The sequence below is a fragment of the Halichondria panicea genome, chromosome 15 (genome assembly GCF_963675165.1).
Source record: "Halichondria panicea chromosome 15, odHalPani1.1, whole genome shotgun sequence".
NCBI classification, from domain to species: Eukaryota; Metazoa; Porifera; class Demospongiae; order Suberitida; family Halichondriidae; genus Halichondria; species Halichondria panicea.
This window is the reverse complement of record NC_087391.1, coordinates 4,899,998-4,913,697: the sequence shown is the minus strand read 5'-3', so window position 1 is coordinate 4,913,697 and position 13,700 is coordinate 4,899,998. Positions and strand designations below refer to the sequence as shown.

General features: G+C 43.8%; 3 protein-coding genes across 4 annotated transcripts; 1 reads left to right on the top strand and 2 right to left on the bottom strand.

The window, feature by feature from the left end:
* The first annotated feature begins 40 nt into the window (after positions 1–40).
* LOC135349361 (ribosome quality control complex subunit NEMF-like) lies at positions 41–8,521 on the top strand. 2 transcript variants are annotated; one of them, XM_064547895.1, is made up of 32 exons: positions 41–178; positions 318–386; positions 739–841; positions 1,064–1,189; positions 1,564–1,712; positions 1,772–1,839; positions 1,992–2,081; positions 2,155–2,228; positions 2,346–2,428; positions 2,754–2,829; positions 2,890–2,952; positions 3,066–3,143; positions 3,273–3,481; positions 3,533–3,590; positions 3,743–3,810; positions 3,865–3,928; positions 4,000–4,192; positions 4,456–4,518; positions 4,579–4,691; positions 4,783–4,840; positions 4,906–4,964; positions 5,063–5,131; positions 5,346–5,569; positions 5,811–5,907; positions 6,081–6,124; positions 6,180–6,315; positions 6,509–6,586; positions 6,798–7,382; positions 7,667–7,773; positions 7,835–7,878; positions 8,179–8,258; positions 8,315–8,521. In XM_064547895.1, the coding sequence occupies exons 1-32, from the start codon at positions 120–122 to the stop codon at positions 8,393–8,395; spliced, it is 3,468 nt and encodes a 1,155-aa protein (XP_064403965.1). In that variant the 5' UTR covers positions 41–119; the 3' UTR covers positions 8,396–8,521. The 2 variants fall into 2 exon arrangements, with proteins under 2 accessions (XP_064403965.1, XP_064403966.1); XM_064547896.1 differs by lacking the exons at positions 6,798–7,382; positions 7,667–7,773; positions 7,835–7,878; positions 8,179–8,258; positions 8,315–8,521 and adding an exon at positions 6,656–6,791.
* LOC135349364 (uncharacterized) lies at positions 8,377–9,795 on the bottom strand. Its single transcript, XM_064547898.1, has 2 exons — positions 9,682–9,795; positions 8,377–9,547 (listed from the first exon to the last, which is right to left on the bottom strand). Exons 1-2 carry the CDS (start codon positions 9,711–9,713, stop codon positions 8,500–8,502), a joined length of 1,080 nt encoding a protein of 359 aa, XP_064403968.1. The 5' UTR covers positions 9,714–9,795; the 3' UTR covers positions 8,377–8,499.
* A 2,199-nt stretch (positions 9,796–11,994) lies between these two features.
* On the bottom strand, positions 11,995–13,327 carry LOC135349404 (uncharacterized). Its single transcript, XM_064547932.1, has 2 exons — positions 13,246–13,327; positions 11,995–13,111 (listed from the first exon to the last, which is right to left on the bottom strand). Exons 1-2 carry the CDS (start codon positions 13,275–13,277, stop codon positions 12,088–12,090), a joined length of 1,056 nt encoding a protein of 351 aa, XP_064404002.1. The 5' UTR covers positions 13,278–13,327; the 3' UTR covers positions 11,995–12,087.
* Between the last annotated feature and the right edge of the window lie 373 nt (positions 13,328–13,700).

Genomic DNA, 13,700 nt, shown 5'->3' with positions numbered 1-13,700 from the left:
ATACAGGACAGAAATACATTATTGTACATGAATGGAGGATGTAGAATTGACCATCTTTACCGGATAACCACGTTTCTCAATCAGTGGCCATACAGTACAGTACAGTAATATAAATCATCATGAAGGAGAAGTTCACTACTATAGACCTGTTTGCAGTGCTCAGGGAACTCAGGGAACGGTGAGTGGGCCCAGGCACCAATCATACACGTTCACTTGTCATTAACGATTCATAAAATGGGTCGGCACTAGTGTTGAGTTTATCAAGGGCTTGTAAATGCATGACACTGCATGTATGTACGTTGCATGTCTCTACACAGGTTACTGGGTATGAGGGTGGCCAACGTGTATGACATTGATCAGAAGACCTACCTCATCAAGCTAGCCAAGTAAGCGGCCATCAGACCCACACACACACCACCCTGCACACACTCTCCTACTGTTTAGAGACCCCCCCCACACACCACCCTGCACACACTCCTACTGTTTAGAGACCCCCCCCCACACACACCACCCTGCACACACTCTCCTACTGTTCAGAGACCCCCCCCCCCCACACACCACCCTGCACACACTCTCCTACTGTTCAGAGACCCCCCCCCCACACACCACCCTGCACACACTCTCCTACTGTTTAGAGACCCCCCCCCCACACACACACCACCCTGCATACACTCTCCTACTGTTCAGAGACCCCCCCCCACACACACACTACCCTGCACACACTCTCCTACTGTTTAGGACAGATTTAAAGGTGATGCTGTTGCTTGAGTCTGGAGTGCGTATGCATACCACTGAGTTTGAGTGGCCTAAACACATGCAACCATCTGGGTTCGCCATGAAGGTACTTGTTATTACTCATTTTTGTTTCACATACATGTACAGTGTACACTTTCCCATCTCCAACAAAACACACACACACACACACACACACTTGTATCTCACTGCTGGTGTATATTTGGCCCTTTCATTCTTGTGCAGTATCATGCACTTCTGTTGAAATATTTCCGCTATTGTAACCCCTCCTCTCCTCGCCCACCCCCCCCCCACACACACACACACACAGTTGCGTAAACATCTGCGTACCCGCCGACTCACAGCCCTGACCCAGCTGGGAGTGGACCGTGTGGTGGACATGCAGTTTGGGTCCGACCATGCCGCCTACCATGTCATTGTGGAGCTGTACGACAGGGTGAGTGGGCGTGTATATATAGGGCTGTGTTAAACTGATAGCCTAGTGGATGTCACTAAAAACTAGTTCCAGAAAAGTATAAGTTCTGCATAGACTTCATTGCCTTTGTATAGGACTTTGAACATAATTAAAAATTATTTGAACAGCCATAGCTTGCATGGTGACACTGTACTTTTCATTCTACTCTTCTATTCTTGCGCTAGTTATAATTCTGAACACACTTCCTTCCAATGCCTTCCTTGCTGTGTGCAATAAGTTAGCTACAGGTCCAATTTCAATAACTTGGTGATGGTTTTGAAGACCTATAATTATCGTGAGGCATCTTGAACAGTCCTGGCTTGATTGAGTTTCAATGTCTGTTTCTATACGTGCAGGGCAATGTGATTCTGACTGACCACGCCCACGTCATCCTCTCCCTCCTTCGTACTCGTACTGACGCTGACTCTGACGTGAGGTTCGCTAATCGAGAGGTATTCTCCACGGAGACGGCCAAGATGGAGCAACCACCACCCTCTCTGGACGGGTGAGTGGGAGATTATTATTATCCTTAATTTATAGCCATTGACAACTTTCCACCTACAGTGTGAAAGACATATTGTCAGCTGCTAAACCTGGCGACTCACTCAAGCAAGTACTTAATCCACACTTTGGTTAGTTATGCAGGGGAAGATGGAATCAATGGCACCATGTTCTCTTGTATCTAACCTTGTCTTCGAAATCATTATTTTTAGCAGAGTGGCTTTAGAAGTCGAGGCAGTAATGGGGTTATATTTATTGAGCTTTCTCTCTTTCTCTGTCTTAGTGTATGGCTCTGCACTGCTCACTCACTGTATATTGGGAGCTGGGCTCAAAGACACACTCAAGATTGGGGCAGGAGTGGACATTGAGGAAGGTCTCTCAATATGACTGCATGTATTTTGTCTGGGAGCATTTTGTTACCTGGCTTCATCCTTAATCTTGTCTAGATCTGCCCAAAGTGATGGCTTCGCTGGAAGAAGCCGACCACCTGTTCAAGGCCATCAGAGACCAGCCTGGAAAGGTCGGTCACTTAATTAGAACAGTTTGTGAGTCCCGAATTCACACTCAAAATATTAAGCTCCATCGCCATTGAGAATGTTGTGTATCACACACAATTTGATTTACCTCTACCCCACAGGGCTACCTAGTCCAGAAGAGGGAGTTACTGCCTCAAGTGGACAGTGCCCCACCCATCACCAGTGATGAGGACCACCTCCTCACGTACGTTACCAAAAATGCACCAGAGAAAAAAATCTAGAGATTGAAAATTTTCGTAAGAGCATTCCCCCAGACCCTTTGTAGCACCTGCCATTACTACTGTAGCTTACAAGTTAATTAATGGTAACGTTGCACCTACCATTGTGCCCCACATACATGTACACAGTATTGGCTCTATACTTATACTATAATTAAACTCGAGTGGCCATTGCTTGAATGTTCTGGTGGTCTAACTATGATTTTCTGGACATTAATTGCTCATACCATGGCATACTAACAGCCTCCTCGCTACAATCTTACTGTAACGCCATTGCTCACTTTCTTGCAGGAATATTGAGTTCCACCCACTGCTGTTCAGACAACACGAGTCTCTGCCTCACAAAGAACTGGACACATTTGATAGAGTGAGTCACTCGTGTACAGTAGCCACGGCGACCATATAGTCGGTGTGTGTGTGTTTGCAGGCTGTAGACGAATTCTTCTCTTCAAAGAGTGGTCAAAAGCAAGACATGAAAGCCATTCAAGTGGTAAGCATTGGCTTGTGTGTGTGTGGGGTGGGTGGGTGTGTGTGTGGGGTGGGTAGGTGTGTGTGGGGTGGGGTGGGTGTGTGTGTCAGTTTCTTGAGTTTCTTTCTCTGTAGCAAAAGACAGCTGTCAAAAAGTTGGACAATGTGCGTAGAGACCACCAGAAAAGAATAGATGCCCTACAGAAGATGCAGGTGAATGTTAATTGTTTGTGTTTTTAGCATGATTATAGCAAATAATGTTGAGAGCATGTTTAATTGTCAACTATTTGTTGTTGAATTCTTTTTGTACGTACATGTGCTGTACAATCATGTATGTTGTAGAGTGAGAACGAGTACAAGGCGCAGCTGATCGAGATGAACCTTGACCTTGTTGAGAAGGCGTGTCTGGTGATCCGCAGTGCCGTGGCTAATGCCATGGACTGGGGGGACATTGAGTTGCTCGTTAAGGACTATCAAGCTAGGGGCGATCCCGTTGCCTCGGCGATACAGGGACTCAAGCTCAACAGCAACGAGATCACACTATTGCTGAGGTAGTGTTTTAACTCTTTAGTGACCAGCGGATATTATTTTTAACCCTTCAGAGACCCCTCTGAGGAGTGGGATAGCGAGGGTGATGAAGAAACTCAAGCTACTAAGCAAGTATGTTTAAATACCACTTACGTAATGTGTACATCATTATACGTATACTATGTACCATCAAGAGTACCAATATTAAGTGATACTTTGAAAGATAAATCCCATGTACACGCTCAATTATTATCTTAAATTATGTGCGTTGTTTATCCAACTAGAAGCCAAAGAAGAAGGGTACAAAGGTCGACATAGACCTGGGTTTGTCAGCGTATGGAAATGCTACTAGGTGAGTATTGTTAGGTTGTGTGCACGTGCTCTTTATCAATATTTTGTTGTAAAGGATGTATGGGGGAAGGAAGCAGGCAGCAAAGAAAGAGCAGAAGACCATCGATGCCTCAGGGAAGGTAAACTACACTAGAATCGTCTACGTACACAGCTACCACCCCCACACTCACACATCACACACATCACACAGGCGCTCAAGTCGGCCGAGAGAAAGACGAAACAAACTCTCAAAGAAGCAGCTGCTGTGGCCAAGATCCTGAAGGCAAGGAAGGTGCACTGGTTTGAAAAGTTCTTCTGGTTCATCAGCTCGGAGAACTATCTGGTGATAGGTGGGCGTGACCAGCAGCAGAACGAGCTCCTCGTCAAGAAGTACCTCAAGGAGGGTGAGTGGTACATTCCTACAGTCAGTCTGTACTACATGTACATGTTCAGGGATGCATGTGCCCACACTAGTCGGTTGTGGTTGATACTAACTACCCAAGACAAAACCTTAGGCTCTTAGTTTACTACATAAAAGAGGCAAATTTGTTAGTTGAATTGAATTTAGATTGAGGATTGAAAATAGCCACTATCACACAAATTATAGGTACACGTTTGGTTTTGTTTTCATTAATTACCCCTAACGAGAGGGTTCTCCCTATCCCAGGTGATCTGTATGTACACGCTGACATGCACGGTGCTACCAGTGTCATTATTAAGAACCCCTCAGGTCAGTTTATCCCTCTACCCCCCAAATCTGTGAATTCAACACCTCCTAACCCCCTGACAGGCGATATGGTATCCCCCAAGACCCTCAACGAGGCTGGTCACATGGCAGTGTGTTATAGCAGTGCTTGGGAGGCTCGCATCATTATCAGCGCTTGGTGGGTACATCATCACCAGGTGTGTGTGTGGTGTGTGAGTTGTGGAGGTGATCGTGTGGACTTCTAAGGACTCAAACGCAGTATTTTACAGAGTGTTTTCTGTGTTGCAGGTGTCCAAGACAGCCCCATCTGGAGAATACCTCACTACTGGCAGCTTCATGATCAGAGGTACATGTGTGTAGTTACATGTTAGTATAATGACACTCTAACTAAGTGGTCTTTGTGTGCTCCAGGTAAGAAGAACTTCCTCCCTCCCTGTCAACTGGTGCTGGGGTTTGGATTTCTGTTCAGAGTGAGTCCTTTCACAACAACTCAGTTTAACTTTTAATTGTTCCCCTTGCGTGCTCAACAAGCTAGCCTTACCCCACCCCCTCTCACCCCCATCATCAGGTGGATGACTCCTGTATTGCCAACCACCTCCACGAGAGGAGAGTTAAGGCTGAGGATGAACTCTCAATGGTGAGAGAGTGGCTACTGTGTCTTGTCTGGCTACCTTATAGCGGGTATATTGTGAAGATATAAACTTTTGCGGAAAGGCCGAAGGATTTTGCGGATTTAATTTTTGTTACTGGCACGTTTCAGTGCATGAGTGCATGCAGATTATAATATTTGTGGGTATGACTGTTCCGCGGTACATGCTGAACTTCCGCTATACGGTATGCTATTGCTGCAGTTGAGTGAGGCTGTGAGTGAAGTCTCAGTGGAGGAGGAGGAGTTATTGGATGAGGAAGGCAGCAAAAACGGTGATGAAGATGAAGGATCCAAAGAAGGACAAGATGAAGGCTCTAAAGAAGGACAAGATGAAGGCTCTAAAGAAGGACAAGAGGATGAGAGTGAGGAGGAGGATTTCCCCTGGCCAGACACCACCATAGCAGTGGCACACATATCAGGAGGCAGGTACGTGGGGAAAATGTTGTGCTAGTGAAGGTTTAGCGTGTGGGTGTGTGTGTGCGTGCGTGCGTGCGTGCGTGCGTGTGGTGTTGGTAAAAGTTTCCATAGCATGTGTCATGTGTTTGGACCTAGGCCCTCTTAATTACAGCCACTGTTGCAGACTTGTTTCACTGTCAGTACCTATGTGGTGACTATGTGAAGCTATATACATTACTGTACAGTCGTGCATGCCTGCCCATGCACACAGGTACGAGCTCCAGCGTGGTGTAAGTGTGAGCTCCTCCCATGTCAGTGAGTCAGACCGCCACCTCTCAATGACAGACAGGCAAGACTCACAAGACCAGGTCAGTTAGTCACTAGCCCGGGGGTTCAAGATCGCCCCCTCAAATAGTACATTCCTAAAGTGCAGCTGCGAGTACCAAAGTCGCCTGTACAATTATTGCATGAGGGGAGGGGCTTAGATCTAAGGTCTATATGATGTCCTCACTGAGAGTGTTGTATCTGTTCCATTATATAGGATGATGCTAAGAGGCATCAACATGTGTCAGCCAAACAAAGAAGGTCGGTAGAAATAACTGTATTTTCTGTTTTAGTGATGTTTTAATTGCCATCGTAGAGAGATGAAGAAGCAGCGAGTAAAGAGCGAGCCCGTTACTCAAGCAGCTCCTGTGTCTAAACCTGCCCAAAAATCAAAGTCCAAAGTTCAACAACCCCCTCAGCCAGAACCCCCGCAATCAAAGAGAGGACAAAAGGTATGACAAAACATATACGTAGCGTTAAATGGAGCATTTTTGAACGAACAACTTTAGTTTTGCTATGCAAATTCGTCGGCATGTATTGTATGTACTGTATGCCTCACTAAATGTACAGCGCATGTACTACTGTGCGTGTGTGTGTGTATGCAGATTAGCCTGTAACGTACATTTATGTGTCTTGTTCACTCAGTCTAAGCAGAAGAAGATACGAGAGAAGTACGGGGACCAAGATGAGGTGGACAGGGAGGTGATGATGTCACTATTGGCGGTGAGATACCTCATGCTCATGATCTAGTGTGTACATTGTAACCACTATTACTTCATTATTACATTATAGTGTAGTGCGGTCACTGTGCTCTTGAAATTTGGCAATCTAAACTAAAGTTATGGCTGCTCAAACAGGAGACTCCTTCAGTACTGCATATTAACCTTTGTCCCCCCCCCCCCCCCCACACACACACACACATACACACACACAGTCGTCTCGAGAGGCAAAACCTCAGAAAGTCAAGAAGTCCAGCAAAGGGAAGAAGGCGAACAACGAACCTAACAACCCCAAACACAAGTATCGTCAAAAGGACAAAGGTCACCCTCCAGTGGTTGAGCAGCCACACAGACAAACGGCACCGTTGCTACTGACAACTGAGGAGCGCCAACCCTCAATGGCTTCCTCCCACGATCCCTCTACTAGTAGTCAAGATATCAGTGAAACATTAACTGGTGGTGACACCATGTTACCTTCTACTATTGAAAGTGCTCCTAGCAACCCATCGCTAAGTGACAACGTTGATACATTAGCAGTCAATCAAAAAACAACCGTTGAAACTATTTCTGCACCTGATGATAGTATGACAGCTAGGACAATTGAACCAGTCTCTGACCAAGCAATGGCCACACAACACAATGACAGTGAAGCCAATACCGATGATGTGGTAGCTGATGATGGAGTGGATGATGGAGTGGAGGGGGGTGGTCTGGAGGAGGGCGGGGCAGAGTCAGACGAAGAGGAGAAGAGAGCCATCCTAGCAGAGGAGAACATCTTAACACTGGAAGAGTCGGAGAAGGTTAGAGACAGTTGTCAGTAAATAATTATATTTGCCATTAGTATTGTCTGAGTTATGTGTTTATATCGCTACTACACCAGCCTATGTGAACCAGAGTGATGTGCCTAGAATAATGTTCAGGTGGCTATTTCCAATCCTCAATCTTACTTCAACAAATAGCCTATCATGTGTGGTAAACTACATGTAGGCTGAGAGTTGTCTAGAGGTGGTTAATATCGCCCACCACCGACCAGTGTGGGCACATCTCTGATACCGTGCACAATACCAACACCCCTCCCCTCCAGGAGCAGCTGACTGACTTAGACGCTCTGACCGGCGCTCCATTGCTTGAGGACGTCCTGATCTACGCCATTCCAGTCTGCGCTCCTTACCCATCATTACAGAACTATAAGTGAGTTGTATCCCCGCTATCGTCACGGCCACGCAGCTGTGTCTTATTGTATTGTGTACAGGTATAAAGTGAAGCTTGTACCAGGCACTAACAGACGTGGAAAAGGTCAGCAAACAAACAAACACACTTAATTTCCTGTAGGAACATTGTTCACACTAATTGCCTTGAGGTCATTTATACACAACCCAGAGATTTGGTCAGCACTCCGACCTCCTCTGTATATACAACCCATATGTGTGTACGTGAATATGGTTGTTGTATAGTATTACCATTTTGCACATGCACTAGTACTGCCCAGAGGAGGTAAGACAGGTCTCATTTAGCGACCTAATGAGACCTGTCCTACCTCCTCTGAGTGCTGCTAATAACTCCAAATCTCTCCACCCCCTCCCCCACCCCCTATAGCGGCCAAAACTGCAGTACACAGGTTCACCCAGTACAAAGAGTGCACTCAGATTGAGAGAGACCTTCTGAAGAGTGTAAAGGTCAGTTTCCTTTATCTGTAGTTATGTATCAGTGTCATCGTGTACTCTGCATGCAGGATAACGACCTCTCCCGCTACATTCCCGGGAAGGTGAAGATGACCCTACCACAGAGCACAGGCAAGAAACAGCACAGATGAAACACAGGGCAATGACAATGACAATGACAATGTATGTTTATATCACTCACACATTAATTTTGTAAATTAATAGTTTTAGTCTCTGAATCTGCGTATTTCTATGTTTATTTTTCTCTTGAAAGTTTGTTTGGACACACCCATTTTCCTCCATTAGGGGGTGGTTGAGTAGAAATGCAGAGCGTATGGTCCACAGAACTGGTTTGAACTAGCTCCTTTTGGCAACTGAGCTTTTGCTCTGGTTTGGGGAAATACAGTGTGAACACTAGTTGCTCCCAGTTGAACTTTTCATTCTCCCAACTGCTAACGATAAAAAATGCTTTGAAATTCGGTGTTTTATGTGGATTGATGATTACTCCTTCAGAATTAATAAGCCCATTGTGTTGGAATTGTTTGTAATCCCCGATAGAAGGCATTGATCTGAGCTCTTCGTCTCCTTCTAGACCAACCATCACTACGTAGCAAATTTCCTGCTTATACAATAAAGTTCCTCCTACTTTAAGCTGTACTTTACGCCCAGGCTTATCGTCTCTCGCTGTCTGATAGCTGGTCAGTAGGTCAGGAAATGTTATACTGTAGGAGTTGTTGCCGTACATTGAACTTGGCTTATCCTTTAGATAGTCAGGCACATAGTAGCTTTTCCTCTTGATATCGTTAATATGAGAATTCAATCTTCTGCCCTTCTGTTTCTCATAAAATGGCTTGACATCGATTCCCCACCACGATAGATAACCCGGGAACACAGGGCTCGCTTCTGATCGCTGGAGTTGCTCAAATCTGTCTTTTCCAATTCGTTTGTATGTTTCTCCTAATGCTCCACCGTAGCTTGTAGCCTCGTCCCAAGTTAGATTCCCTTGTTTTCCTAGTCTGGCCCTTGTCTTGAACGTGTAGTAGCCTTGTGGCAATGTAGAATCGATGCTGTTTGCTGGCTCATCATGTGTAATATGGGATACACGATATATAGGGATGTGTGTAGTGGGGTCAGCATCACTGTTCAGTAAGCATTCTGGGTAGCATTGCCCTCGAGCTCCTAGGTCACTTAGTTCATCCCACTTGTCTTGAGGGAAGCTTCCCCAGGGTTGTTTGGGGGTGAACTCGTTAGGTATCAGAACCTCGTAGTACTTAAACTTCTCATCCAAGAGGGTTTTGAAGTACCTGTGATATTATGAGTTGTTGTACACAATGTCATACATGATTGAACACACAATTCAGTAGTATCCCAATGTGTACCAATGAATAGTGATGCTGACCCCACTACACACATTCCTATATACCATGTACAAACTTACTTTCCAGTCTTAATGTCAGCTTGCTCAGCCATTACTCTTGCTAGCGTTGTATATATATACTTATGTACACAAACACGCCTCTCTTTAGTTTGTTTAATTAAGCATTACACAATCATACCTATTTATGGTACAACAATACGCAATGAATATACGTACAATTATGTCTTCCTAGCACTCAGTGAGTGGATGGCTTCTGAAGCTCAATTGTTTTCCTTGTTTCTAGCCATCTTGATGTATCCCTTTAATTTTAGGGCAAACTAATGACATCATACTCTCTGCTGTTGGTTGGGTAGTATAGGGACTGCAATACTTGTAATCCCTCGTAGAAGGCATTGATATGAGCTCTTTGTCCCAACCATAACTATGTAGCAAATTTCTTGCTTGCACGATACGGCTCCAACGCCCGCCACCTAATATTTTGTCAGTAGGTCAGGAAATGCAAACAGCACATGAACAGCTACGGTGGGGCTTCATTAGGAGAGACATACAAGCAGCTTGAAAGTGGAGAATTCGAGCTACTCCAACGATCAGAAGCAAGCCCTGTGTTCCCGGGTTATCTATCGTGGTGGGGAATCGATGTCAAGCCATTTTATAACAAACAGGAGGGAAATGAATTATGTGAAAACATTAACGTTATCCAGAAGAAAACTATATTTATATAGTTTTCAACTAACACAACAACACAAACACGCCTATGTTTGGTTTATAAACAAACAGAGGCGTGTTTATGCACATACATACATATCAGTGTACGACGCTAGCAAGAGTAATGGCTAAACGAGCGGTCATATATAGTCAGAATGTACTAAACAGCACAGATGAAACAGATCGATGAAATAAATCATGTATATATATATATATAATTATGGTCATTTATATTACTCACACACTTGTAATTTAGTCTATGTATCTATTTCCATACTTGCTTTTCCTTTGGGTTGTTTGGACACACCCATTTATCCCCGTTAGGGGGTGGTTGCTTATAAAGCAGAAGTTATGTTCCACTGAACTTGTTTCAACTAACTTCTTTTGGCATGCAAGTGAGCTGTTGCTATGATTTGGGGCAAACACTATTATATAGTAGCTCCCTGTTGAACTTATTATTCTTACAACCAGTGCTTTTTGTTGTATATCCTTTCGAATTAATGAGTCCCTTGTGCTGGAAAAGACTGAAGTACTCGTAATCCCCCATAGAAGGCATTGATCGCATAACTATACGTAGCAAATTTTTGGGTGGGGAGATTTAGTGCAAACACTATAGTTGCTCCGTTGAACTAATGTCCTCCCACCTGATAGTATGTGGATTCATGATCATGCATACTTCTTCCGAATTAATTGCCGCATATTGAAGATTCTGGCTCATTTATACTGAGAAAACCATGCTTATCTTCCCTCTGGTGTCTCATAAAATGGTTTAAGATCAATTCCCCACCACGATAGATAACCCGGGAACACAGAGTTTGACTGCCGAAGTAACTCAAATTTTCACTTTCAATATGTCTGTGTCCACCATTATATAGCTTTTAGCTTTATCTATATAAGACTTGTTTTCCTAGTCTGGCCCTTAGCTTAAATGTGTAGTAGCCCTATGGCGATGTTCCTTGCTGGCTCATTATGGGATGTGTATAGTAATTTTAGGATTTTTCCGTAGTGTTTTGGGTATATATAGGGATATGAGGATGTTTCTGCAAGTTTTTTAGGTAGCATTTTTCTATATACTTCATCCCACTTATCTTGAGGGAAGCTTCCCCATGCAGGGTTGTTTGGAGGTGAACTCATTAAGTATCAGAACCTCGTAAAACTTGTATACTGTTTTCCCTACTTGGTTTTGAAGTACCTGTGGCATTAAATTGTTGTTTAGCCATCACTCTAATTGCTAGCGTCGTATACTGGTACATATGTATGCATGTACACAAACACGCCTCTGTTTAATTTGTTTAGTTTCAATAAGCATTACATAATCATCCTGTTTATGGTACAATATAAAAAGAATATACGTATTATATTGTCTCAAAAGTAATGACATGTGTTCCTATCACACAGTTGGGTAGATAGCTGCAGAAGCCAGTATGCCACAATATTGTTCTCTTTGTTTCTATAGCCACTTGAGATGTATCCCTTTTACAAACTATCGACATCATACTCTCCACTGTTGTATTGGGTAGTTAGAAACCGCACTACTGAGCTCTTTGTCCCTTCTAGACCAACCATGACTATATGTATCAAATCTCCTGCTTATAATCCTCCTAAATGTTACACCCAGGCTTATTAGCTTCTTTATACCTATATAGTCAGTAGGTCAGGAAATGCAAACACCTCAAATAAAACACATGATAATAGCAATGTATGTACTCAGCAATGCCAAAAAAATATATATATGCGTTATTAATTATCTACACTTCTTCTCTAGTTTGGACACGCCCATTTACCATAGTTTTGAATTGGTTGCTTATAATGGCAGAATGTATGTTCCACTGAACTAGTTTGAACTAACTCCTTTTGGCAAGTGAGCTCTTGCTCTGGGTTGGGGAAATAGAGTGCAAACACTAGTTCCTCCCAGTTGAACTTTTTGTTCTCCCAACTGCTAACGATAAAGAATGCTCTGAAATTCGGTACTTTATGTGGATTGATGATTACTCCTTTCGAATTAATAAGCCCATTGTGTTGGAAGGGACTGAAGTACTCGTTCTCGTAATTCCCAATAGAAGGCATTGATTGGAGCTCTTCGTCTTCTTCTAGACCAACCATCACTACATAGCAAATTTTTTGCTTGTACAATAAAGTTCCTCCAATTTTAAGCTGTACTTCACCCCCAGGCTTGTCGCTTCTCGCTGTCTGATAGCTGGTCAGTAGGTCAGAAAATTTTATGCTGTAGGAGTTGTTGCCGTACATCGAAGTTTCTGGATCATTTAGATAACCAGGCACATAGCATTTGCTCCTCTTGATTTGAGACGTTAATTCTCTTCCCTCCTGTGTCTCTTTGACATCGATTCCCCACCAAGATAGATAACCCGGGAACACAGGGCTTGCTTCTGATCGGTGAAGTAACTCGAATTCTCCACTTTCAAGTTGCTTGTATGTCTCTCCTAATGCTCCACCGTAGCTTATAGTCTCACCCCGAGTGACTGGTCCCCCTAGATCCCCTTGTTTTCCTAGTCTGGCCTTTGGCTTGAATGTGTAGTAGCCTTGTGGTAATGTAGAATCAATGCTCCTTGCTGGCTTGTCATGTGTCATGTGTGATACACGATATATGGGGATGTGTGTAGTGAAGTTAGGAGTTTTCCGCAAGTGCTCTGGGTAGCATTCTCCTACTTTATCCCACTTGTCTTGAGGGAAGCTTCCCCAGGGTTGTTTGGGGGTGAACTCATTAGGTATCAAAACCTCGTAGCGCTTGTACTTGTGTTTCTCATCCAAGAGGGTTTTGAAGTACCTGTGATATTATAAGTTGTTGTACACAATGTCATACATGATTGAACACACAGTTCAGTAGTATCCCAATGTGTACCAATGAATAGTGATGCTGACCCGACTACACACATTCCTATATATCATGTACAAACTTACTTTCCAGTCTTAATGTCAGCTTGCTCAGCCATTACTCTTGCTAGCGTTGTATATATATACTTATGTACACAAACACGCCTCTCTTTAGTTTGTTCAATCAAGCATTACACAATCATACCTATTTTTATGGTACAACAATATGCAATGAATATACGTACAAGTATGTCTTCTTAGCACTCAGTGAGTGGATGGCTTCTGAAGCTCAATTGTTTTCCTTGCTTCTAGCCATCTTGATGTATCCCTTTAATTTTAGGGCAAACTAATGACATCATACTCTCTGCTGTTGGTTGGGTAGTATAGGGACTGCAATACTTGTAATCCCTCGTAGAAGGCATTGATATGAGCTCTTTGTCCCAACCATAACTATGTAGCAAATTTCTTGCTTGCACGATACGGCTCCAACGCCCGCCACCTAATACTTCGTCAGTAGGTCAGGAAATGCAAACAGCACAGAT